Source organism: Panthera onca, chromosome A3 (genome assembly GCF_046562875.1).
Source record: "Panthera onca isolate mPanOnc1 chromosome A3, mPanOnc1 haplotype 2, whole genome shotgun sequence".
Taxonomy (NCBI): Eukaryota; Metazoa; Chordata; class Mammalia; order Carnivora; family Felidae; genus Panthera; species Panthera onca.
This window is the reverse complement of record NC_138341.1, coordinates 97,425,433-97,452,564: the sequence shown is the minus strand read 5'-3', so window position 1 is coordinate 97,452,564 and position 27,132 is coordinate 97,425,433. Positions and strand designations below refer to the sequence as shown.

The following is a 27,132-nucleotide window of genomic DNA, read 5'->3' as shown; positions in this document are numbered from 1 at the left end:
AGAACTACTTACCAGGCTCACCTTTCTTCTTTGAGCCAGACTTCTTCTTTGCAGGAGCCTCTTGCTTTGGTGCCTCTTGGCTCTGGACCATATCTGCATTTTTGCCTTGGATAGGAGCTGACTCTGTCCTTTTACCCTGATTGGCAGATGTATCCACCTTTTTGCCCTGGTTGGGGGACCCTTCTGACTTTTTGCCCTGGGTCGGGGTTCCCTCTGCCTTTTTGCCTTGATTGGGGGCCCCCTCTGCTTTTTTCCCCTGGCTTGCAACAGCCTCTGCCTTTGTGCCCTGACTAGCAACTGAATCTGCCTTTTTACCCTGATTCTGGGCCCCCTCTGCCTTTTTGCCCTGATTCTGGGCCCCCTCAGCCTTTTTGCCCTGATTCTGGGCCCCCTCGGCCTTTTTGCCCTGGTTGGGAGCCCCCTCTGCCTTTTTGCCCTGGTTGGGAGCCCCCTCGGCTTTTTTGCCCTGGTTGGGGGTCCCCTCTGTCTTTTTGCCCTGGTTGGGGGCAACCTCAGCCTTTTTACCCTGGTTTGGGGTTCCCTCCTTTTTGCCCTGGTTGGGGGCTCCCTCCACCTTTTTGCCCTGGTTCTGGGCCCCCTCTGCCTTTTTGCCCTGGTTCTGGGCCCCCTCTACTTTTTTGCCCTGGTTCTGGGCCCCCTCTGCCTTTTTGCCCTGGTTGGGGGTCCCCTCTAACTTTTTGCTCTGGTTCTGAACCACTTCCACCTTTTTCCCCTGATTGGGGCTCCCGTCTGCCTTTTTACTCTGGTTTGGGGTCCCCTCCTCTTTTTTACCCTGGTTGGAGGCCCCCTCTGCTTTTTTGCCCTGATTCTGTGCCCCCTCTGCCTTTTTGCCCTGATTATGGGTCCCTTCTACTTTTTTGCCCTGGTTGGAAGCTCCCTCTGCCTTTTTGCCCTGGTTGGGGGCCCCGTCTGTCTTTTTGCCCTGGTTGGGGACCGCTTCTGTCTTTTTGCCTTGGTTTGGGGTTCCTTCTCCCTTTTTACTCTGATTCTGGGCCCCTTCTGCCTTTTTGCTCTGATTCTGGGCCCCTTCTGCCTTTTTACCCTGATTCTGGGTCCCTTCTGCCTTTTTGCTCTGATTCTGGGCCCCTTCTGCCTTTTTGCCCTGGTTCGGGACCACTTCTACCTTTTTGCCCTGATTCTGGGCTCCCTCTGCCTTTTTGCCCTGGTTGGGAGCCCCCTCTGCTTTTTTGCCCTGGTTGGGGGGTCCCTCTGCCTTTTTGTTTTGGTTCTGGACCCCCTCTGCCTTTTTGTTCTGGTTCTGGGCTCCCTCTGCCTTTTTGCCCTGTGCAGTGCCAGTGGCTGGGGTACTGGCCTTGGCACCCACTGGGGGCACAACCACCATAGGCACCTCTTTGGGAGCAGTTTCCAAGATGGCAGCCTTGGAGGTAAGAACTTGGATAGAATTCACTACAGAACTAACTGCTGGTTCCACCTTTGCCACTTTTTTCTCCTTTTTCTTTTTGTCCTTAGGGGAGGAGGCCAGCTTCTCTTGGGGCACAGCTGGTACTGGGGCTACAGGGGCAATGACCATGGGGGGCTGGACTGGGGTTGGAGCCACGGCCACTGCAGGTGCCCGCACAGGATCTTTGAGAAGGATGGTCACGTTGGGGGCTGGCTCATGGTCAGGTATCTTCCCATTGGGTTTCTCTTCCTTTTTCTTGGTCTTTCCTTTCTTCTCCACTGTTTTCTCCTTCTTTTTCTTCTCCACTTTCTGGTGGTGCGTTTTCGCCATCTCCTTGCGCTGGTTGGCTAGGGCTTCTTCATATGACGTTTCCTTCATGGAGAAGGTGGACACCAGGAAGATGCCGATGGCAGAAACGACCATGAATCCACCAAAGACCACAACCCCCAAGGTCTGAGTGTCGTAAATATCCATCCTGGCTTGCTTTCCTTTCACCTGCCAAATACATACATGTAGGTTACTTTTTGTAGAAACAGAGGCATTTGACAGTTTCCATCCTCACCCCTGCCCCCAAACTTAAGGTTTTGCTAATCCTTCAGACTGATAAAGTCGAAGAAACAAATCCAGACAATCTCTGATGTCATCCATTCCTTCCTGCCCCTCTTCAGGAGTGAGTTTTTATGCAAGATATGAGCAGCCCCTACTAGTGCTAGGATAGGAAGTGGCAGAGAAATGGCAGAGTACAGGTGTGGACACATAATACCCTGGAGACTCAGAAGCCACAATCACAACTCAAGAGATTCTCCACTGTGGGGGTCAAAGATGCACATAAGCATGAGCACAGGCGAGGTGTGAGACAATGGGGAGTGGTGAGGACTGGGGCATGAATGCCCCAGTAAACTAGGGGTACAGTGTCACCCAGCCATTGCTAATTATTGTAGAAATGTTGAGTGCTGTGTTGAGAGATCTGCTTTTTCACACTAGGCCAGAAATGTTTTTTTTTTTTTTTTTTCTCCTTAAAATGAAATCGACTGATTTAAAAAAATACCATGTGAACCAAATCAAGTACTTCTGCAGGCTTTCGGCTGCATGCGTTCTGGCCAGCAGCCCCTGGCCCTCTAGCTCTACTTTGCTGCCTTCCTTTCCCTCTTCTCCAGTGCTGACAGACAACGACCGAACGTCAGAGACAAAAAACCTTCACAATCCTGAAAAGTGATCAAGAAATTGTTGAGGAAAAAATGGCCTTCAGGATACACTCCTAAAGAGTTGCTGAAGCTGCAAGGTGCACAACAGGAAACAGGAAGTCCTGGAAAGCCCACCAAAGAAGAGACCTCATGTTTAGAATTTCACAGCCACAGGCTGCAAACAGTGGGGGTAAATGGTGTCACCAGACCCAATCCTCACCCCAGGGAGGGAGCTTTTTGCCTGATGACACTCCAAACAAACCAAGAGGATGAGCCACTTCTTTTCGCTGCCCCTGGACCAGAGTCCACGACTTCCGGGCTGCCAGCCCAGGCTGGGTCTGACTTCAGTGAGGAACCCCAAGAGAGTTACTTATTTGGGTGTGGTCAACTTTTATCAGCTAATTTTGATGTGACTATCACATTCCCAGTCCCCTGCACAGATCCTAGCCCCCCTTAAGAGGAGCAGTGATGGAATTAGTGAACAGAACACAAGTATAAGAAGGCAGGTAAGGGGCCCTGTGTGGCTCAGTCAGTTAGGTGTCCTCCTCTTGATCTCGGCTCAGGTCATGATCTCATGCTTCGTGAGATCGAGCCCCATGTCAGGCTCTGAGCTGACAGCATAGAGCCTGCTTGGGATTCTTTCTCTCTCTCTCTCTCTCTCTCTCTCTCTCTCTCTCTCTGCCCCTCCCCCACCTCTCAAAAATAAATAAACTTGACAAAAAAAAGGTGAGTCGGGGAAGGTGGGACAAGAGGAAGGAGGGAACAGAAGGGGAGAGGTCAACAAGCCCCCCTCCCTGGCATGACCACTGTCTCCCAAATCTTTAGACCCTTGGGTAGGCTGGGTCCAGGCTTGCCAAGGGCTCAGAAGTAGAGATTTGTCCTCCATTGGGAGCAGGGGAGGGCAAGAGGGTGGGGATTTCTTAACAATCATGAAATCCAAATTCTGACATTAGGGCATTTTATTTTATTTTTTATTTTTTAATGTTTATTTTTGAGAGAGAAAAAGAAAGAGAGCGTGAGAATTGGGTAAGGGCAGAGAGAGAGAGGGAGACACAGAATCTGAAGCAGACTCCAGGCTCTGAGCTGTCAGCATAGAGCCCGACGCAGGGCTCAAACCCACGAACCATGAGATCATGACCTGAGCCAAAGTTGGACGCTTAACCGACTGAGCCACGCAAGTGCTCTAACATTAGGGCATTTTAAAGAAGGGACTAAGAAGAGATTGTTCTAAATGCCTCAGCATTAGGTTTGAGGAAAAAAAAATCACTCATCACGGAACACACACACAATTTCACTGTGGCTTTCTAAATAAGCTCTCTGCAGGAACAGGATTTAAGGTACTCATGACAAAAACTCCACAGCATGTGCTCCCCCCGTGGTGACTACACCAGCTGCAGGCTATGACATTTACTTCTCCCAGACTGTCACCTTTATCGCAGCTGTGACCGCCGCAAGCCAACTCTGAGGTGGGCTCATGGAGCTTTCAAATCCTGGGCAAGTGGATTCTGACCTCTGGCCGTGGGTTCTGATGGTGTGAGCCACAGCCAGGCACCCTCAAGAGAGGCTGTCCCAAATTAGCCTTTCCAGGAACACACTCACAAGCAAGGTATCAAAAAGGACACTGTACCCTGTTCAGTCCCGGAAGGGATCCAGTGGGTGGGAGGGCAGGGACACAAAGGCCTGGAACGTTCTACCATCAACTTCCATTTCTTGGTGGGCATCGACCAACCAAAACTCTGGGTCCTCACGAGGAGCTCTCAAAACTTCGCCGACATGGACACATTCAGGTACAAAGATCACATTGTAATCAAATGTATTTAATCTATTCAGATGACAAAAATCCTCTGAAACACTCCCCTCCCTCCCCCGTCCCCCGCTTCTTCAGAGGCAGTGTGAGACCAGGGGTCTGGGTCACCCGGTCTGGGTCGCTCCATAAGTCCCAGTGGCTTCTCAACAGCTGTGTACTCAAAGGGCGGTCTTCCATGGAGCTGCTGCAGGGTCACCACGCCGACACAGTCACCAGGCTCCCACAAAGCCGGGTCTGTTCCCCGCTGAGCACTGTGGGATCGGTGCGGCCTTGCGGTATAGGCAGAAAAGCCAAGGTTGAAAAATGTGCCTTGAATCTCACTCAAGCTAGGCAAATACGGGATACAAAAATATACCCTCTGTTAGGAGCACAGACTTGAGAAAAAGCTAGCTCGGGAGAATATTTTTCCTCCGCAGCACACACAAACGCATGTTTGAGAGGAGCACAAGTGTGTCTTCCAAGTTGTGCAGAACGGGTTGCTCTAAAAAGGAATTACATCCCCACCGCTAATTCCTGAGTTAGAATTTCTTTAAAAGAAATCTTTCACAGGAAAATGAAAAGCCCTAGTCTCGAGAAGTAATACACTGAAACATTTACGGCTCAGGCCGTATTGCCACAAATGGCAAAGAAATCTCAGCGAAAGCCAAGCCAGCCCGCTGCTCAGCAGAAACGTCGTGGGGAGATCCCACACTCACCGGGGTGATAACGCCAGCGATGCCTTCCAACTGTGCTCTCGGGACCAGCATTCTGGGTGCTTCGCTTCTGAAATCCCCACTGTCCTAAAAGGACCCCCAGTAGGAATGTCCCCCGGGTTTTCCCATTGGGCCAGGCCCAGCAGGTCAAAGAATGAGGCCAGATGTGTGACCACCCACATCTTGTATGGACTGACCACAAAGGACCTGTGTTCTGTCAATTCCAGAAACTTCTGTGAAATATGTGCTTTCACTTACTATTGCTAGTACTCCTGAAAGCGTAGAGCAGAGGGGTGTCTGAGTGACTCAGTTGGTTGAGCATCTGACTCAACTTTGGCTCAGGTCATGATCTCATGGTTCGTGAATTCAAGCCCTGTATCGGGCTCTCCGCCATCAGCTAAGAGCCCACTTTGGATCCTTCGTCCCTCTCTCTCTCTCTGCTCCACCCCTGCTGTGTCTCTAAAATCAGTAAGGGTCTGGAAAGAATGTCTTTTCTTCTGTTCCTAGGGGGTAAGGATTCAGGGAACAAAAGTCTGTGGAGGCCCTGAATTCTTTAGACATGGAATACATTTACCAGCTCGTGTGGCCCAACCAACGCAGTCCAATTTGGCCAGTTCAAGCCAATTTGGCAATTGAGACTTGGGTAGGTTTTGTGAAGATACCCTCAACAGCACCTCTGGGGCTGGATCTCATCACTAACCATCTGCTCTGTCATGGGCCATATGCAGGTGCACAGAGAAGCGTGGGGCAGGGATGTGCCCGGTGGATGTCAAAGAGATCTAGTTTCCAGACACCCTTCCTGGGCACAAGGTGACCAGCCAGGCAGGTACAAAACTAAAACAGAGCGACAATAAATCAGAGACCCTAGCAGATATGGCTGCATCAGGACCACCATCACCTAATTTGTTTAAATATTGTAAAAAATATTGTGACCACCCATGTCCTACCACTCAAGCTCTTGTCTCACAGGGACTCTGAAGCAGTGTTGAGCAGGGTGGGAGGGGGGGCTTACTGGTCTCTTCTCTGAGTTTCCACGTCTGTTAGATGCTGTGTTGACTGTAGGTTTGTAGCAGAAGCATTTTATGAGGTTAAGCTATCTTGTATTCCTAGTCACCTCTTCTTTTCTTCTTTTTTTAACAATTGGGTACTGAATTTTAGCAAATGCTTTTTCTTTATCCCTTGACATTTTCTCTAATCTGAAATGGGTTGAATCACAATAATATATATTCTAATGTTAACTCACAGATGGTTCGTATGGTATAAACGCTTCTTGATGTTGGGTCCTTTCTTTTTTAATGTATCACTAGTTTGGTTTGTTCACTTTTTTCATGTGAGATTTGCATGTGTGCTGCGGAGTGAGAAAACCTAGGGATCATTCTCATGACCCCGTCTTTCTGTGATCTTGGTAGCAAGGTCACTCGAGTCTTACAAAATGAGCTAAGGATGGTCCCTTTCCCCTCTCTTCTCTGTGGGTTTAGAAGAACTTGCCTGCAAAACTGTCAAGATCTGGTGTTTCCAGATCTGTTCCTGGCGGTGGGGGGAGGGGGTAAAGAGTTAACTCTTTCTGCTAATTTTATTTAACTGCTAATTAACTGCTAATTTTATTTTATTTTAACTGCTATTTTATTTTTCCACTCAGTTTTATGGAGATATAACTGTCACACAGAACTGTGTAAGTTTGGGGCACGTGGGTGGCTCAGTCGGTTAAGTGTTTGACTTCAGCTCGGGTCGTGATCTCGCAGCTCAAGAGTTCGAGCCCCACGTTGGGCTCTGTGCTGACAGCTCAGAGCCTGGAGCCTGCTTCAGATTCTGTGTCTCCCTCTCTTTCTGCCCCTCCCCTGCTCACACTCTATCTCTGTCTCAAAATAAGTATTAAAAAAAAAATTAAAAGAACTGTGTAAGTTGAAGGTGTACAGCATAATGACTTATGCATATATTGTGAAATGACTACCACGCTAAGTTCAGTGAACCTCCATCATCTCATACAGAGACCAAAACAAGGCAGAAAAAAAAAAAGGGGGGGAAAACAATTTTATCTCTCGGGAGAACTGTTACTCTCTTAACTTTCAGACGCCCCACACACCAATGTTAGCTGTAGTCGCCAGCCAAGCCGTCTGGGACCTCCCTAGCACTCGCTTATGTTGTTAACTGGGAGTGTGCACCTTCTGACCACCTTCCTGTGATTCCTCCTACTCCTGCCCTTGGTGACCGCTGGTCATCCCTTTTTCTAGGAGACTGGTTTTGGGTTTTTTTTAGATTCCACATATAAGTGAGATCACACAGAATTTGTGTTCCTCTGACACAACACATTATGTTTCACTCAGCATAACGCCCTCAAGGTCCATAAGTGGCAAGGTTTCCTTTTATGGCTGAATCATAATCTATTGTGTGTGTGCGTGTGTGTTCGTAGCACAAACTTCCTTATCCACTCATCTGTCAATGGACACTTAGGTTGTTCCATGTCTTGGCTGTTATAAATTGCTGATTCAATATCAAGGATGATTCCAAACCAGCTTTTGGGTTTGTGATCCAGCATACATAATTTTCATTATTCCTTCCTCTAATCTCTATTGGTTTATTCTGCTCTAACTTTCCAACATGGACATTTATTAATTTTCAGGCCTTTCTTTTTTCTTACAGCAAATATTTAAGGCAACAAATTTCCCTCTTAGTACTGTTGTAGCTACATACTACAAGCTGCAGCACACATACTCACTTTTTTCATGATTGTTCAGTTGTCTTTTCTAAATCCCATAAGATCTCCTAGACTCATGAGATGGTAGTGACCTTAACTTCCCTAACACATGGGGGCTTTAAAATATCACTGAGTTCTTATTTAACTGTGTTGTCATCAGAGAATCTGTTCTGGGTGATATAGAACAAAGCTTTTAGACCTCTAATCAGGATATGGAGACACTAATAATTTTTTACATGACCTAGGACACAGAAACATACATATGTATGTGTACATACATATACACAACACTTTCATGAAATAACTCAGTACTAGGACATGTGATACATCAGTATTTTCTATACTATTAAAACATCTGAAAAGGTTTTTCACAATAAATTAAATTCATTTTGAGTCTCACAATAGGTTGGGCCTATACTCTAATAAATACTAATTGAGGGGCACCTGGGTGATGCAGTTAAGTGTCCGATTTCGGCTCAGATCATGATCTCGCGAGTTTGAGCCCCGTGTCAGGCTCTGTGCTGGCAGCTCAGAACCTGGAATCCACTTCAGATTCTGTGTCTTCCTTTCTCTGCCCCTTCCTGTCTCATGTGCTTGCGCGCGCTCTCTCTCTCTCAAAGAATAAATAAACATTAAAAAAAATAAAAATACTAATTTAGATAATGATATTTGGTGAGTTTTGCTAGACTGTGGTCAACTTTTATAAATACACGTGTTCTCTATGGAGTGAAGGGTTCAATGTGTATCCTTAGCTTCAGCTTAATACCTTCTATAGACCATTTTTGGCTAATTCAATCTAATAGCTATTGAGAGCTTTTAACATTTCCCACCACGTATCATGTATTTATCAGTTTCTCCTGGGAATCTGTCAATTTGGGCTTTACTTGAAGGCCATCTCATTAGGTGAACATCAGATCAGCATTGTTACATCTTCTTGATAAAGTATCTGCTATTCCCCACACTCCCCCCCCATTACATAGTGACCTTCTTTATCCCTAATAATGAACTTTTTTTTTTTTTTTAACCATTAAAGTCTAGCTTGTCTGATTATTTAAAAAGTTATACCAACATTTGGGAGGTTAATACTGACCTAGAATCATTTTCTATTCTTCACTTCCAACCTTTCTGTGTTCATATGTTTTAAGTAGAACTCTTAAAAATAGCATAAAGCTGGATTTTATTTTAAGACCAGTGTAGCAATTTGTCTTTTTAACTGGTAGGTTTAATTCATCAACGCCTATTGTGATTTCCTATATAATTGGACGCACTGAAACCTTGATTTTGTCATTCCTATTTATAATACTTCCTTGCTTATTCTCCTCCCACTCCCTTTATTTCTGCATCCTATCAGGCTATTTAGGTTTTATCTCCTTTTCCTCTATGGTGTTTAGAAGTTATACATACTACTGCTACTCTTTTCTTTTTTTTAATGAGTAATGAAATTATAATTAAAATGTGTTTTACTCTTCCATTTTCCTAGCATACATACTTGACCTATTTCCCCGATGCCTCCAGCCACTTCCCCAACAGCCAAAGAACTGTGGAAGGCCTGAAGTCTGGTGCCCATCCATCTGACATGAGCCCCTTTTCCGACTTGGCGCACCCCGCTTCTCCATCACACACACCCCAGAATGACTCAAACGACCCAAAGCGACTCTTGTCTCAGACAGCTCATGTTTGCATTCCCCAAATGTTTACCAATTTCTTTGTTGACCACTGCTTCTTGCGCCTCACTCCCTTCTTCTTGGGTCATTCCAAAGTACATCCTTGACCAGCTCTTTCAACAAGGATCTATTCTGGATCAACTTTCTCAAGTCCTCATAGACCCGCAATAATATCGTTATTCTACTCGTGCTCTTCATGAGTGGATTAACGGAGTGCAAAATTCCCTGCTGACTGTCCTTGTCTCTTACCACTTTGAAGATACTATTTTATCTGTCTTCTAGCTCTTTTGGGGGGGAGGAGGAGTCACTATTGAGAAACATGCTACTGATCTGTTGTTCCTTTATGACATCTTAAAAAAAATCTCTCACAACTTTTAAGATTCATCTTTGGAGTTCTAAGGATTCAACAAAAATATTTTTTAAGATTATTTATTTTGAGAGAGAGAGAGAGAGGCAGAGACAGAGAAGCCCAAGTAGGCTCTGTGCTATAAGCCAACACAGGACTCAAACTCACAAACCGTGAAATCATGACCTGAGCCAAAATCAAGAGTTGGACACTTAACTGACTGAGCCACTCAGGCACCTGTCAAGAAAATATTTTTAGGTGTATATATACCTTATTCAGGCTCATTGTGCATTCTGAGGTTGAGGGCTCATGCTTTTCAAAAATTCCAGAAAATCCTGGGCCACTTTGTGCTTAGAAAATTTTTTTGCTCCTTCTCTGGGGCAGAACTCCTAATCTGACCTCAAGCTCTCCATGCCGCCACCTGGGAAAACTCCTCAGACATACGTTCCATTTCACCAACAGTCTCTTCAGCTGAATCTAAACAGCTCTGTAATCAGTCCTTTGAGTTTATCTCTTTTCAAGTTGGCCTGTTTTTTTTTTTTCTGGTGTTATTTTTTCCATTAATGTTTTTCATTATCTACTTTTATATCTTTAATAGCGATTTCGTGTCACGTCTTTGGTGGGACTTTATCAGAGGCAATCCTGTCTGGGGTGAGTAGTGGGCTTGTGTCAGAGCTGTTTAATCTTTGTTATGACGGGGCCCTCGGAAAGCAGCAACCTTGGACTAACTTTTACACAAGGCCTGGGCTTCCTATAATAGATTCTCAGGAGACTGATGCCCCCCCCCCCCCCCCCCCCACCGCCACCACTGCCCCAGGACAAAACAGGTAAGTTTCTATGTCATCTCCCCTGGCTGCTAGTCCGTCCTTTCATTGAGGGTGCACGTTTCACACGAGGGTGTGAGGGGGGCTCGGGTCCTACTCCCCACTGACGAACCCCTGTTCCCATCTAGACGCAAAAGCCAAAGACCCAGGTGACTCGGGCTGACAAGACCCCACCCACACTCCATGGTCAGTTTACTTCTGGGTCCCAGTCATTTCCCTCACCCTTGGTTTACAGCTTTGGCAACCTCTTTTATTACCCTGCAAGCCCAGCTAAGCTTTTAGAGAATGCCTATGAACTTTAACATTTCTAAATGTCTGGAGAAGAGGGTTTTCAGATCAACTCATCTAAATATTAAGTGTAATTTCTGATTTTTTTTTTTTTTTTTACCCAGAGAAAGAAAATTTGGTTGCTAAACAATATATTCTGAAATAATTTATTTCATGAGTTAAGGGAATGGAAACGACTTAATTCCCACTTTAGAAAAACAATGCTACTCATTTTAAAGAAAGATGAAACACTAAAAATAGAAATGTATTCTATTATAAGCCTTTGCTTATTCATTGGCTATTTCAGATTCAGTTTCTACGCCTAAGGAAAAAAAATAAAGAATTGACATGTTTTTGTGTTTCTCCAAAATAATGGTCTTTGGAAAAGTAAGTACTTCAAAAGGCCTAAATCTTCCGAGAACGCACAGGAAGCCTACAGGCCTCACCTCATCAATGAAGACAACATGCCTACGAGGCAGGAATCCAGAATCCTGACTTCTCAAAATGACAGCAGTTAAGATGTGCTGGCCCATGACAGAATTCGTACTGTGACTGACATCAGGCTCCCAGAAAGCAGGGACCGGTCTCTTCTGCACTGTGTCCAAGCAAACCTCAGCTCATCGACACTCCCAAGTGCTCCGTGAACAAAGGCCATCAGGACAGGAGTCGCCATTTGTATGGTTATAAAGATCACATCCAACCAGAAAAGACCCGGTATCCCCGGTAAAGGAAAAGAATGTGTGCTGGTGGTTTTGCACACCTTCGCAAACAGTTAGTTCTTGGTTCTTCAGAGTTTTCCCACTATTGCAAACGTGGTCTCTGTTTCATTTTGTTTGCCGCTGGTTGATTTCTGTAGGGTGACTTCTCCCCCCAGCAACTTTTGCCTAATTCTAGGGACACGTCCTTAGATTTTTAAAAACATTTCCTAGGTATATAAGCATACTGCCTATGAATCACAGTTTTGTTCCTTTCTCCCCAGTCTTCCTGTCTTCGGCTTCACTTTCCTTGAATTTTTCACAGGGTAGGCCCTCCCAACACTGTGCTAAAGAGAAGGAAGGATCCAGGCATTCCAGTTTTTCCTGATCCCAAAGGCAAGATTTAGGTATGCTGCTGGTTAGTACGGTGTTTGCTACAGGCTTTTTGTAGAGAGCCTTTTATCAGGTTCTCGGTTCTCTTCTTGGGTCAGTGTGGATAAGTCATATTTTCCTAGAAATTTATATATGTTGTCAGAACTTGCAAAACTCTTGCCATGTTGACATGGAAAAAAAAGAGGTCTTCTCTGTATAATGCGTGGCATGATCCCTCCTCTGGATCCTTCAGATATTTTTAATAAGCATCTACAACACTGGTTTTACTTATTTTTACTTAGCACATGTTGCTCGTTATAACCACTTACCTTTTTAATGTCAACCACATCTGTAGTAAAGTCCCACTTTACATTCTTGAGAGGATTTGTGCCTTTTCCTTGATCAATTTTGCTTGATATTTGTCAACATTACCTATCTTTTGTGAGAATGAAATCTTGGCTTTGTTGGATTCATCTGCTATGTATTCACCTGTTTTTGGTTTCATTTATTCCTTCTCATCCATATTTTCTTCTGACTGGTTTTAGTATGTCTTTTTTTACTTCTGGGGGAAGATGCTTACTTATAACTCATTAATCTTCATCTTTTCTTTTCGGATGCATGTATGTAAAGGTACACATTTCCCTGTAAACAATACTTTAGCTACATCCTACAAGGCTGGATGTGTAGCATTTTCATTATCACTCACTTCAAGACATTTTCTATCCCCCTCCCTTTTTTTTGGCCTACAAGTAAGTGCTAGAAGCATAGGTTTACAAAATTTCCAAATGCATGAAGATTTCCTATTTCTTTTTATTCATATTTCTAGTATAACTGTGCTTAGATTACCTGCTCTATATAATCCCAATCCTTTGATATTTGTTGAGACTTGAAGGCCCCAGATATGACCAATCTTTGAAAATTTTGAAGTCACATGTGTACTAGCTGGCTGCAATGTTTTATTTATATATAGTCATAGAATTTTGTTCAAAGTTCCAATCCTTGCTGATTTTTGTCTGCTTAACTGTCAATGTCAATTACTGATGGGATGTACTAAAGTTCTTCACCATGACTATAGATTTGAACACTTCTTGTAGTTCTGCCAATTTTGTTTTAGGTATTTTGTGACGAAGTTAATAAGATGCACCCAAAGTGAAAACTGCCGAATCTTTAAGCTGAATTAAACTTTGATCGTTATGAAGTGCCCTTTCTCTGTACAACACTTTCAGTGAGTGTTAACGTCTCTTTTATATACCAGTAATACAACACCAGTTTTCTTGTTTTTTTGTTTTGTATTAAGTAATCTCTACACCAAACATGGTGCTCAAACTCATGACCCCGAGATCAAGAGTCCCTTGCTCTACGGACTGAGCCTGCCGACTGCCTCAACACCAGTTTTCTTTTAGTAGAATTTCTATAATGTATCTTCTTCTATCTTTTTATTTTCAACCTGTCTTCTGTAAACAGCACAAGAGTGGACTTTAAAAAATCCAGTATATCTTTATGTTTTAACTGCAGTATTTAATCAATGTATATTAGATATGAATGCTGATATATTTGAGTTTAACTCCGTAATCTTATTTTGTGCTAGTTTCCCACCTGTCCGCTCTTCTTTTTGTTTCTAAGTCATCCCATTTTCCCCCTCTACTACTTTAGAATATACTGTTTCTATTCTTTAGTAATTACCTTTAAAAAAGAACATGGCAGGGTTCGCCAAGTTCAAAGTTAAATGAGCTTACCCCTTCCACTAGCTCTATTACTCCTTTTGTCTTCAGTGTTACTGTTTTCAGTATTTAATCCTATCCTTTTCTCAGTCATCCCCACCCCACGCCACATGTTACTATTATTCTTCCACATTTGTTTAGAGTGGCCCAAATATTTACCACCTTCTTTATCCTTCCTTGCTTGTACAGCTTACTCTTTCTATTTGGCATGACTTGCCTTCCAAGAACATCCTCCAGAATTTCCTTCGGTGAGGGCCTGTCAGTAATTACCTGTCTTAGTTTTCTTTGTCTTAAAAGTTATCTTGAGTTTTTGATTTTTGTTTTTCCTTTGGTTCCTGTATCATTACACTCACATATGGGTGTTTTTTCCTTTTTTGGATGAGTGGCTCATCTATTCTTTAAAACCCTCAGACATCATCTTGTCCAATACTGGCTCTGGCCCATGATCACTTACCTCTCCTGGAACCCCAATTAAACACACTTCTACCCTCCCCAATTCTTAATTGGTCTTACAAATTATTCATTTGGTCCTCTAAGATGAAATCTGTATATTTTCTTCTGCTTTATCTTTCAGTTCACTTATTCTCTTCAGTCTGTTGGTTTTTTTATTATTTTTTTTTTTTGTTTTATTTATTTTTGAAAGAGAGTGCAAATGGGGGAGGGGCAGAGAGAGAGAGGGCCACACAGACTCCAAAGAAGGTTCCTGGCTCTGAGCTGTCAGCACAGAGCCCAATGCAGGGCTTGAACTCATGAACTGCAAGATCATGACTTGAGCTGAAGTCGGACCCTTAACCGACTGAGCCATCCAGACGCCCCTAGGTTTTTAATTACAATTATTGAACTGCTCATATCTAGAAGTGGTAACCTGGTTCCTTTTCCAAATTTGCCAGGTTGTTTTATAGTTTCCTTTCCCTGTAGGTATTTTTGATCTTGTCTATTACTTTAAGTATAGTGAGAGGCATTGTTCAAAATCTGAGTCAACCCCTCTACTGTCTCATATTTTCACGAATCTGTTTCTGCTGGTCCTCTTTCATACTGCTCTGCATTCTTTGCACATTTACTTATTCTTAACCAGGAACTGCTCACTTCGTTGTGAAAATTACACATGGGGATTCACTAAGCCCGGAATAAAGGGGCGGTCCTTCAAAGATCTGCTCATCTGTTCACTTGCAGGATGGCCCAGAAGGACAGTCTTCGTCGACTCTGAAATAAAGAACTTTAAAATTGGCTGGAGAATTTCCTCCCACTTAGGTCACGGGATCTGCATGAGGAACCACTCGTGAGAACGAGTCCTCAGGAGGGGAATGGGCTTATTTCTGGCTCGCCTTCACCCTGACGGTGTAGCAGTCCTCCGTGGTTGCAGTTCTGAGGGGTAGGGTCCTCCATCATACTGCCTCCTGTGCCCAGAGATGCCATCAAAATTCAGCGGTTGCTCCCTTTGCCAAATGCCCTCGGGGCCGTGTTTGCTGTCCAAGGCTACTCCTTTCACCCAGGTTTTGGCCTCCTATCTTCTAAGAATAAACAATCTAAGTGTCCATCATTAGGTGAATGGATAAAAAAAAGATGTGGTCTATTTTACACACACACACACACACACATTCCTCAGGCAAAGAAAAGGATGAAATCTTGCCATTTGTGACCACATGGATGCACCTTGAGGATATTATGCTGAATGAAGTAAGTCAGACAAAGAAAGCCAAATACCACATGATTTCACTTGTAAGTCATAATCTAAAAAACAGAAACAAACTGAACTAAACCCAGATTTCAGCTATGAAGAACAGAGTGGTGGTTACCAGAGAGGAGGGAGGCTGGGAGTGGGAGGAGGTGAAATGGGTGAAGTTTGAACCAAGAGGTACAAACTTCTAGTTATAAAATAAATGTCAGGGGGATGTAATACACAGCATGGGGAATACAGTCAATAATACGGTATTAACTTTGCATGGTGACAGATGGTAACTAAACTTATCGTGGCGATCAGTTCCCAACGTATACAAATCACTACTGTACACAACAGAATATTGTAGATTATACTTAAATAAAAAAGAGTATTTTTCAAGCCATTCCCTGCTTTTCAGAAGATGCTTATTGTTGGCTGTGTAGCACCTGCCCTGCCCCACCCCGTTCATTAGACTGGTCCATCCCACCCAGTCCACCCCATCACCAGAGCACAGTGGCCCCTCACTTCTCTGGGCTACTGACTCTTGGCACTGTTGGACCAAAAGACATTGCCATTTGGCACCCCTCGCCAAATGAAATCCCAGCCAATCAAGCTCTTAAAAGAAAAATGAGATCATCCCTGCTGCAGGACAGGAGGGCTGGTTGTGCCAGGGAGACTTCCAAATCCAGCTCTGGACAGACATCCAACCCCCAGAAGAGGGGAGCCTGCAGGGTGTCCTTCCACCACCAACTGGGGCCCTGGCCAAGGATTCTCCAAGGTGGGAGGGTTTTCAGGTTAGAAATGCGTGGTCAGGGCTCAAATGACTTCTGGTACTCGACTGCTGGCTCCTTTGTTTTTAAGAAATCCACTCAATACTCCAACACTCATTACATTACCTGGGGGCGTGGATCTGATAAAGAAATCAATCCCCGGATCAGGGCTCTCCCTTCATTTAACTGCTAAGAAGAGTTGCTGCCTTTCCACTCAGATTTGTGGTTAAGAGCACTTGCTCATGGGCAACAAAACCTGACCCTCTTCCACAAGCCTTTTGCAAAGGCCCACCACGTATTAAGGAATTTCCTGGCCAGACGCTCCCATCTCTGTGACCAAGGGGAAGTATGGGATGAGTGAGTTATTTCTTAGGAATAGCAAACTTCATTCTGGTTCCTTTTTAAAATCAGCCATTGTATCATATGTCCCCAGCCCTCCTGTACTGCTGGTGGGAGTAGAAATGAGTACCTGCACCTTGGGAAGAAGTCTGGCCTCTCCTCTAAAGGTGAGGATATGCCTCCCTGTGGCTCATAATCCCACTCCTAGGTACAGACCTGATGGCCATGTAGATAAGCGGTCACCACAATGAGGGGCAGGACTTTATACTTCGTAATATAACATCTCCTATATTATAAGCCCCCAATCAGAAACTGTCCAAGTACCCATGCAGAATGAAATGGGCACTGGTGATGGACTCACAAGCCGGAGTACTACACAACAATGACAATGAGCTACGAGGCCGACAGCACAGATGACTCCCACACACAACATCAAATGAAAGACCCAAGAGAGCACGGGCCGGGCTTTGTGATTCCATTTACCTGGAGTTCAAATTCGATGGAGCAAATCTGCGTGCCAGAAACCAGCAGCGCAGCTACCCCTGGGGACAGGCAGCAGCTGGAGAGGGCAGAAGAGGAACGTGTGGGGGGATAATATTTCCTGATCTGCTGGTTAAACAGGGTGATCAGTTTGTGGCAGTTTAAAACTGGGCAGTGGACTCACAACAGAGCACTTTTCTGTGTAGGTACTTTGCATTACTAAAGAGTTAAAAATATATATGCCCACTCTGGTAGGAAAAACTCTATCACCCGGAACTTGAAGGAGGAGCATCCTCAGTGCCTGGAGTATCTGTGACACTGTAGCTGCTGCCACCTCCCAGACCTCTCATGGGCGTGGCCGCGTTGCTCCCACCAAAGAGGTGGGTAGCTGGGGTGGGGGGAGGGGGGAGCAGGAAGGCAGTCACCTCACAGTCTGTGGCCACGCCTACTGTGCTGGCCGCCAGACAGCATTGAGTGAAAAATCAATCCGTTCAGGGGTGCCGGGGTGGCTCAGTCGGTTAAGTGTCTGACTCCTGGTTTCGGCTCAGGTTGTGATCTCGTGGTTCGTGAGTTCGAACCCCACATCGGGCTCTCTGCTGTCAGCGCAGAGCCCACTTCAGATCCTCTGTCCTCCTCTCTCTCTGTTCTCCCCTGCTCATGCGCACATTCTCTCTCAAAAATAAACATTGAAAAAAATGCAAAAATAAATAAATACACACATACGTAAATACATAAAATAAAACTGTTCAGAATAAGGCTCCAACTTAATAAGCTCCCAACTTAACAGGGAAGCAACTTAACACAGAAAACGGTGCCTGGGCTTCGGAGCCGTGGCTAAAGTTGACCTTTTCAATGTCCGCTGACACATCACTGTAAGATTTCATTAAAGGTGTCAATAATTCATTTATTCTTCAGCACTGACCCCTTCGTTTCCTCAATCACTGTGACTGCTACTAAATTCCAAAAATTACTTGGCTTTTTCCCCCTTCCTTACTACAAACATCTAGAACTCAGAAAGAAATTAAAGTGTATTGCACAGAAAGAAGACTACATCGAATTCCTATTCAGGATGAGCCTTAATTGAAAAGAAAACAGTTTTGATGGAGTTGAGTGGTACATTCTAACCACTGAATGAGAAGTTCCAGAAAAACATCCCACCTGGGCTTAGGGCAGAACAAGCGTCTCCACCGTCCCAGGTCAAACAAATAGGCCAGATGTGCCCATCAAAAAGGGAGAGGAATCGGGGCACCTGGGTGGCTCAGTCGGTTAAGCGTCTGACTTTGACTCAGGTCATGATCTCACGTTTGTGAGCTCCAGTGGCATGTCAGTTGGCACAGAGCCCACCTCAGGTCCTCTACCCTTCCCTCTCTGCCCCTCCCTCACTTACATGCTCTCTTTCAAAACTAAACAAAAATGAAAGAAAGAAAGAAAGAAAGAAAGAAAGAAAGAAAGAAAGAAAAAGGAAGAGAGGAAGGAAGGAAGGAAGGAAGGAAGGAAGGAAGGAAGGAAGGGCAAGGAATCCAGGATCTACTTTTCATGTCTCTGCCAAGAAGCAAAGCAGAAGAGCTGGGGGAGAAACAAAAGGATGGGGGTAAACCTGGGACGGACTCTTACCAACCAGACCACCTGCCTGGACCATCTTCTCCCACCTCCCCTGGTTTCCACACGCAAGTGCTCAAGGAGAGTAACCTCCATGCGGGAGGTAGCAGGTTAACCTCATCAGTTCCTGTACTCCTCGAAGTCTGACTAAAAGAGAGAATAAAATGCCAACTACAAGAAAAGAATTTTCCTCCTACCACTAAGGAACACTCTTGCTCACTAAACACAAAATCCACCTCTTCTCAGAGCAGAACCGTCACATTGTTCAAAGCAAAAATAACATTTTCTTTCCTGGTAAGCGTGTGGTCGCTGATACACTCAGTTACTCCCTGAAGCCCCACCAATGCTCATCAGCCACAGAAGGAAATCAAGGGTGCTTGCTGTGGATTCTCCTCCAGGAACTGCGGAGCAGCTGGGAAGGACCCAGAGCTGGTGAGGCACCCTGACATGGATGGGGGGCTATGAAGGGACAGGGAGGACTGAGATTAATATAACTGGCCTGGGGGCACCTGGGTGGCGTCCAACTTTAGCTCAGGTCCTGATCTCACAGTTCGTGGGTTTGAGCCTTGTGTTGGGCTCTGTCTTGATGGCTCAGAGTCTGGAGGCTGCTGCAGATTCTGTTTTTTCCCTTCTCTCTGCCCCTCCCCTACTTGCTCTCTCTCAAAAAATAAACATTAAAAAAAAAAAAAAAATATATATATATATATATATATATAATGTGTACATATAACTGGCCTGGAAGCTTATGACACCTGGGAGAAAGCCAATGCCCAGGCCTTCCACTTAGGGTCACTTCAAACCCCTGGACTCTGTGAGCAGAGCAGGATCATCCCCATTCCAAAGTGTTCCTCCATGAATGTTACTGTCAACCTCTCAACTGCAGCCAGGCTGGAGGGAATCCAAAAATCACTTGGCTCTATAATATGTTTTTGTGTTTTATATCTGATGCTCTAGGAATCCTGACTACTTCAGGCTAAACAATAATACATTCCTAGAACACAAGCACTAGAAAATCCTCTCCCCATTAGCTTGGCAAGGATGGGCATCCACTGTGTGCCAGCCACTGTTCCAGGCATTGGGGATACCAAGGGGAAAGAAAGCAGACAGATCCCAGCATTGGCAGAGCAGACAAAGTCAGTCCCACATGCAGCATGTCTGGCTGATGATAATGAAGGGAAAGAAATACGGAGAAGCAGGCCAGGGAGCAGGGGTGAGGGTGGGGATCACTAGGGGCTGTCACTTTAAGTAGGGAAGAAGATGGGGGAGAGCAAGCCCTGTGGCCTTCTAAGAAACAGCGGCCAGCTGCGTGGACAGCAACAGCACATACAAAGGCCCTGAGGCAAAAGCATACAGATTAATAGGCCGATGTGACTGGAGCAGAGGACACAGGCAATGGCAGGAGTGAAGCCACAGTGAAAGCGGGGCCCTTGGAGGCCACTGTGAAGACTCTGGCCAAGGAGGGTCTCAAGCAGAGAAGTGCTAAGAAGGCAGGGGGTGAGAGCTAGTGAAGTAATCTAATCCACAGAAAAGAGGGGTCTGGACCAGGGTAGTGCCAGTGGAAGAGGGGAGAATGGTTGCATTCCTGCTCTGTTTTGAACGTGGAGGTTTGCCGCTGTACAAGATACAAGAACCAGAAAGCAAATAATTAAGGATAAACCGAAGTTTGTGGCCTGAGAGATGGAGCCATCTGGCCTAGCTTCGTTTTACATGAAGAGGCAATGAAAGCCCAGGGAGGACAAAGTCATGTCCAAGCTCACATAGCTTGTTTCTAGGACCAGAACCCCAACTAGCACTTCTCCCTCTGCCCCAAACTGCAGCTCAGTGGGAGACAGTAGTGACCACTCAGGTCACACCCGGATGCCCTCCAACTCCTCTATGCTCTCAGACGCCGCAGCAGACAGTGCCCCCTCGGAGATCACCGATACTAAGCACGGAATGTAAACCAGGGTAGGAATGCTGGTGAACGAACCACGGGCCCTGCCCAGAGAGGATGACCACAGCCCCTGCCTGCCATGCAAGAGAACAGACCTGCTGTGCTCACACACTCCCATTCTCCCAAAAGAACTCCCAAATCTAGACTTTAACGAAGAAATTCTCCTTTAGAAGGAGGCTCAGCTGTTTAACAACATGAGGTTGGCCAAACAAATCTCATGTGCAGGCCAAGTTCAGCCCTCACAGGGCACCATCCTGGAACCGGTCCCAAGACAGCCTAAAACAGACCTGGTTCACTCACACCTTGACCAGGGTTAGGGCATGGAATTAAAGGTTTCAGTTTAAGATGGACTTTTAGTCCAACTTTTCAGCCAGCAGATGACATTCATTATTCCTATAAATAGCTGATAACTTCTAAACCAACCTCAGTGGACCTCCTCTCCCACCGAAAAGAGAATATGCAGCTGCCCATCATTCTGGGCTCTTTGTTAACTTTGGCTTTACCTTATTCTCTGTGGAGTACTAAGATAAGCCCCTTAGAACAGCCAAGAATTCAAAAAGTCTTCCCAAATACGGTCCAATGATTCTTTCGAAGTTATACAGAGAACAGAGTCCTGCAAATGACCCAGGAAACAATTTATGCCAGCCAACTATGAAAACACCAATACACTGCTAGTGTAAGGTTCAGGGACCAGCAGCTGTTCCAATCTTGCCAAAATAATCGAACTCAGATGCAATACTTTGCTCACAAATCAAAGTTGCTCCCATTGCTAGACAGTGGGAGATACGCCACTCAAGGCACTTAAACATATTAGATGTGTCCGGTTTTTACCTGTGGGAGTCCGGTTGCCAGTTTCAGGAGACTCATCAGAATTTGTCTGCCCAAGAAAACAACCTTCTAGGAAGTCCCTGAGTTAATTTTCTATAATGCTGGATGGCCCTCTTGCCCACGCTCTCACTTAGAATTAAATATTAACTTTCCCTACAAGCCATATGCTGTCTGCCCAATACCTATTTGGCTTGGTTTGACCATTTTGATGCTGTTGATAATAGGTAAGAACTTCCCCAGGGCAGGGCCACTATCTGTTCTGCTCCCCCACCCACTTTTTTTTCTTGGTATGCAATTTACAATGCACACAAGGAGGCAGGAATAAACGTTTTCTAAAGGCGATTAGGGTGAAGCCCATGAACTGCCACTAAGTCAACCGTTTTTAACGTATAAAATGGGGCATTTTATGTGGTTCAACATAATATTCCTAAATGATCAAGAACAGACACTTGAATGTTTAAAGAATTCCAGCTACCTGGAACTCTTAAAAAGAAAAAAAAAAAAAAAAAAAAAAAAAGAATTCCAGCTATCTCCAGACCAGCATTGCCCAGGAGAACTCTCTATGATAATGGAAATGATCTAAATCTGCACTGCAAACGTGTGGCTACTAAGCATTTGAAATACAGCTAGTGTGACTAAGCCATATTTTACTGGCCTCATTGTAACTGTCTTCAGCTTAAACAACTCTATGCAGCTACTGTATTGGACAACACAGTTGTAGACGACAGTTTTTTGTTTTTTTTTTTTTAAGTTTATTTATTTTGAGAGAGAAAGAGAGGGAGGGAGAGGGGGAGAGAGAGAGAGAGAGAGAGAGAGAGAGAGAGAGAAGTCCCACCAGAGGAGGGGCAGAGAGAGGGGGACAGGGGATCCAATGAGGGCTCTGTGCTGACAGCAGAGTGCTCGGTGTGGGGCTCAAACTCCCAAACCGTAAGATCATGACCTGAGCTGAAGTTGGACGCTCTACCGACTGAGCCACTCAGATGCCCCTAGATGACAGTTTCTTTGCACGAGAAACAGGTCTCACTCATTTATATTTAATGTTTGAAGGCCCAGCATGCAGGAGACACTGCATAAAGAAATGAAAAATACCTTTTTGCACTGATCACATTTTCAACTGGCTGTCTACCTTTCTTCCTCTGAAGCTCTTAATTCCAATCTTCTAGATCCATGTCTTCCCTTGAGTAGTTACTATCCCAGTAAATGTGGAATTACAGGACCCTGTGGGTGAACATTCAGAAGGCCACGCCCACACTGCCCAGGAACTGGGCAACAGGAACTGGCCTGACAGCCACCTGACCTGCTGGACCTCCACATTTCCAGCAGTAGAATGGGAACAACACCTTTTCTATGGAATGAGGTTGTGCAAGGCCTAGGTACACACTGAAGTTGTGGACTCTATTACTAAACAGTAAACCTTAAAAACCAAACTGGGCTCAGCTTGAGTTGTCCAATAAAGTAGTTGGATAACTGAGAGAATATTGACAGGTATGGCCGTCTACCAGTCAACATTCAACATGTTACAGGCCAGGCCTTAACTACAGTAGACCCAGGATGTACAGATGGATAGCACAGACTCTTCCTCTGTAATTCGGACTGACCGTTATTTTTTCCCTCCTGAAGCAAGATTTTAGGGCAGAAAACTCTGCTATCTGGAAAGAACTTTTGAGTCCCTGCCTATGTGTCATTCATTAGCTAAAGTTCCCAGAGATAAAAGAACAATGAGTCTGGGGTCCTGACACTTTTAAAAGGTGTCCTTGTTACATACATAGTAAGCCAATATTCCAGTTAAATCATTCCCATTCAACCACTTAGACAGAATTTGGTACTGTATAATTATTGCAGCCTGTTGACTCTTCAGCAAAGAGCTTAATTGCTCAAATGTGACTCAATGACTTGGATTTATCTAAAACTCTCCCATCACCAAAAAAAAAATATTCATACACCAAGGTACCACTCTAACTTCTAAACTCTTTATAGATGTTGAGAGGCTGATTCCTAACTACAAAAGAAAGGAGTCCTGTTATAGCAGAGTGCTTATGGCTCTCCCCACCGGCCGTCCTCTGCTTCCAAACCCCAAGACGCCTCACTTGTCCCCATCCCAGCCGCCCTGCAGGCCACGTCTGCATTGCTCCAGGTTAAGGGAAAACTTAGCCTAGTAGGAGGTATGCCCCCACTTTTCCTCCTTTGCTTAAATAGAGAAGGAAGTGGTACCTCCAGGACCTTAGAATCGGAAGCTTCTTTTCTGGAAGGGAAACAGGTTGGCAGCCCCTGGTGGAGCTGACCTTTAGAAAGTTCATGAAGTAATTGAGACATCACCACCATAGGCAGCATGCTGCAGGATCACCAGGACCTCTCTGGTGTCAGATTAAGAGGAAGTTAAGAGCACACACAGAAGGAAAGTGTAAGGAGGCAGGCAGAGACAGTAGGAGAAGGCTCCCCAACTGTGTAGAGCTGGCATAAAATGTGCAGCTGTCCCTCCTAAGACTACGAGAAAGAAGGGGCGCCTGGGTGGCGCAGTCGGTTAAGCGTCCGACTTCAGCCAGGTCACGATCTCGCGGTCTGTGAGTTCGAGCCCTGCGTCAGGCTCTGGGCTGATGGCTCGGAGCCTGGAGCCTGTTTCCGATTCTGTGTCTCCCTCTCTCTCTGCCCCTCCCCCGTTCATGCTCTGTCTCTCTCTGTCCCAAAAATAAATAAAAAACGTTGAAAAAAAAAAATTAAAAAAAAAAAAAAAAGACTACGAGAAAGAAGACCCAGGTCTCTAGAAACACTCAGCAGCCAGAGTTCTAAAGAGGTATCTAGCCTAGGATGTGAGGTCCTAGTGGGCCCACTTCCTCAACCTCCAAAATATACCATCCAGATGCCCCCAGCCAGCACAATAAGCAAACAGTGGTGGGAGGCTCCCAAGCACCCTTTAAAGTTTCATTTCCTTGGTGCTTCCCAGTCTCTGCTGACCTCCGACCTCCAGGAGTATTGCCAAACTGCCGTCTGTTTGCACAAGGTCCTAATTTTTCCCAGCACTTGTGGGGGAGGCTCCTCTGACCATGCGGTGAGAGAGTAGGTGGTATCTCTCCAGGCTACAGATAAGGAAACCCAGGTTCGGAGAGGTTAAGGGGCTTGCGTAGGGGGTCTGTAAGAGAGGCATCGGTTGGACCCTGGGACTTATGCGAGCCTTCGGTCTGTGGCAGGCGGGCTGGAGTCAGCCCCAGACTCCACCTCCCTCTGGTGCCCCACAAGCCCCTAAAAACTCATCCGAGCATTAACAGGCAACACTTGTTGGCTATTCCTTACGCGTGCTGGGTCTTCACAGCTTTTCTCTTAAGTAGAAATGATAAACAACCCCGTTTTTCAGAGGGGAAAGCGGGACACCCGAAGTGAGGCAGCTTGGCCCTGGTCACCCTCAGAGCTTCAGGGATTTCAAAAGCCCACTCCCTTAACCGTTATACCACAATAAGCTACCATTTATGGTCTGTAAGCTGGGGAAGGGTCCCTGACGCTTCCCGGACGCCCTACTGGAAGCGCGGACCCCAGCCCGTCTTCCCTGCCCCAGGGCGCGGACTGGGGAACCCGGCGGGCTGGGGCGAGCGCCAGGCCGGGTGCCAGCGCGCCCCGGCCCGCTGGGCCGGAGGTGCCCGCTTCCGCCCGGGCATGGCACCGCCGGGCCATTCATCGTGGCGCGGGCGGGGCGGACCGGGCAGGGCCCGGGTGGCCCCGTCACCCCGCTGGGCGCCCTCGCGCCGGGCTCCGCGCGGCCCGGCCGGGAAAACGGTGCCCCTAGTCCCGCCGCCAGGGGGAGCAGGGAGCCGCCGCCCGACTCCGGGAAGTTGCCATCGCGGCCGCTCGGGAGTCCGGACCCCGGACGGCCACGGTGCTCTCACGGCGTCCCCTGCAGCCCCGCGTCCCGGGCCCGCCCTGTCGGGGGCCGCCCGCCCCCCGGAAGCGCCTCCAGGCCGCAGCCCGCAGGCGGGCGTGCTGGGCCCGCGGGCCCCCCATTCAATCCCGCCCTCCTCCCCCCCGACCGGCCCCCGCCGCCTTCCGCCCGCCCCCCCCACCCCTCCAGCCCGGACTCCAGCCCGGCAACGTCATCCGGCCGCTTCCCGAAACTTAACCCCTTCCTCCGCCAGCTGTGCGCAGCCCCGCCCCACCGCCAACTTTCTTCGCCCAACTTCGGAGCGTGCGGGCCGGCCCGACGGCCCGCAAGGAGGGAGGGGTCGCCACGTCGTGCCGCCAGGCCGCCGCAGGTCCCCTCCGACCGCTTAGGGGCGTGGGGTCCACGCCGCGGGGCGCGCTCCGCCGCCGCCCCTGCACCGGGTTCGCCCGGAACACGCCCCCCCAGGGCCCGACCCGACCCCGAAGGTCGGTGGCCGCGGCGACGGCCGGCGGCGGGCGGCGCCGCCGGGGGAGGGGCCGCCAAGGAGACGTGTCACTCGCGGCGCGGCCGGCCCCGGCGCCCCGACGGCCCGGCCCGCGCGCCGCCACCGCCGCTGCAGGGCCCTGCCAAGTTTCTTACCTGCAGCCGGAGACGCGGGAGGGAGAGCGAAAGGGCAGGAGCCGCCGCCGCCGCCGCGGAACCGGGAGAGAAGCCCGCTGAGCCTCCGCCGAGAAGCCGCCCCCAAGCAGCTGCAGGCACCGCGACCCCGACGCCGTCCGCCCCGTCCGCCGTCCGCTCCGGCCGCTCGCTGGCTGCGTGCGCGCGTGTGGAGTCGTGGCACTTTCTGCCTCGGAGCTGGCGAACGGCCCCCTCCGCCGGGATCGCCGCCTCCTGCCTTCCCCACCCGGGCCAGCCATTCATCGAGCCGCCTTTCCCCATTGGCCCGCGCCCCGCCACTCCGCGGGTCACTGGCCAGTCAGAGCGCGGGCGGCCGAGCCGCGGCGGCGGCCATTGGGCGAAGAGGAGGGTCTCCGCCTCGGCCAATGGGAGAGGGGAGGAGCTGCGGGGAGCCGCGGGGGGCGGGGCCAGGGAGGGGCGGGGTCGTGCGGTGCGGCGCTCGGCCCTGCGCGGGGGCGGGGCGGGGCCGAAACGCCCCGCCAAAGCGGGAGGGGGCGCCGGTAGGTCCCGCCCACCCCAGGCCCGCGGCGCCGCTCGCAGTCTCTGCCTTGGGGCGGGCGCTGCCCAGGCAGCATGCAGAAGGTGCGAATACAGGGGATGCCGGGCCTGAGCCCCTGGATCTCGACAGGCTGAGGTGGCGGTGGGTGTCACCCTGAACGCGGTTGCGCAACCCGCCAACAGCAGAGAGGAATGCCTTATTTAAACCCACTGAATCCCACTCCCCCCCGCCCCCCAGCAGCGGCTCCACCGGGCCCAGGGTGTGAGGACAAGTTCGGCTGGGGGTCAACCCCGAGAGGACAAGTTCTAATCTTCAAAGAGATGGCATTCAGTACTGGAAAGGATTTTCTTGAGCAAATGGAGGAATTGGGATTGAAAGGCCAGAAGGTGCACAAGGAATCCAAGGTGGATGTGATTGCACCCATTTTTAGGGGTGGTGCAATTGAGTACAGTCTAATAGAGTTACTGGTACAAAGCACAACTGGCAGAGCAATAAATATAACCCACCCTATGGCGTTTGGCTCCATGTAAGGAAGAGGGTGAGGGGGTCTGACCCAAGCAAACTCACCCATTTCCCTGAAAACTGAACAAATAGTACTTCTTCATTATGTAGTTTCCTCCCCTCAATACAAGCCAACACTGTCTCTTCATAACCAAATAAGTCTTTCAATTAAGATAATTTTAGGCCTGGTTTTTAACCATTATATCAGGGTCTTTTAAGGCCAACTCTGAATGTGAGCCAAAGCCAGCTTCTTTCAAATTAAGGTCTCCAAAAACCCAAAAGGGCTG

General features: G+C 47.5%; 1 protein-coding gene and 1 long non-coding RNA gene across 3 annotated transcripts in view; one reads left to right on the top strand and one right to left on the bottom strand.

Moving 5' to 3' along the window:
* Positions 1–26,066, bottom strand: part of RRBP1 (ribosome binding protein 1) — a 64,480-nt gene extending 38,414 nt beyond the window's left edge. Inside the window, exons 1-2 of one of the 2 annotated variants that reach the window (XM_060611515.3) lie at positions 25,807–26,066; positions 13–1,918 (exon numbers count right to left, since the gene is read on the bottom strand). In XM_060611515.3, coding sequence (XP_060467498.3) covers positions 13–1,897 — 1,885 coding nt within the window. In that variant the 5' untranslated portion in view covers positions 1,898–1,918; positions 25,807–26,066. The remainder of the gene's footprint in view (positions 1–12; positions 1,919–25,806) is intronic. The other variant, XM_060611521.3, reaches the window with a different exon arrangement.
* Positions 2,377–27,132, top strand: part of LOC144615898 (uncharacterized) — a 291,049-nt gene continuing 266,293 nt past the window's right edge. The window contains exon 1 of the long non-coding RNA XR_013554588.2: positions 2,377–3,785. This is a non-coding gene — a long non-coding RNA (uncharacterized LOC144615898). The remainder of the gene's footprint in view (positions 3,786–27,132) is intronic.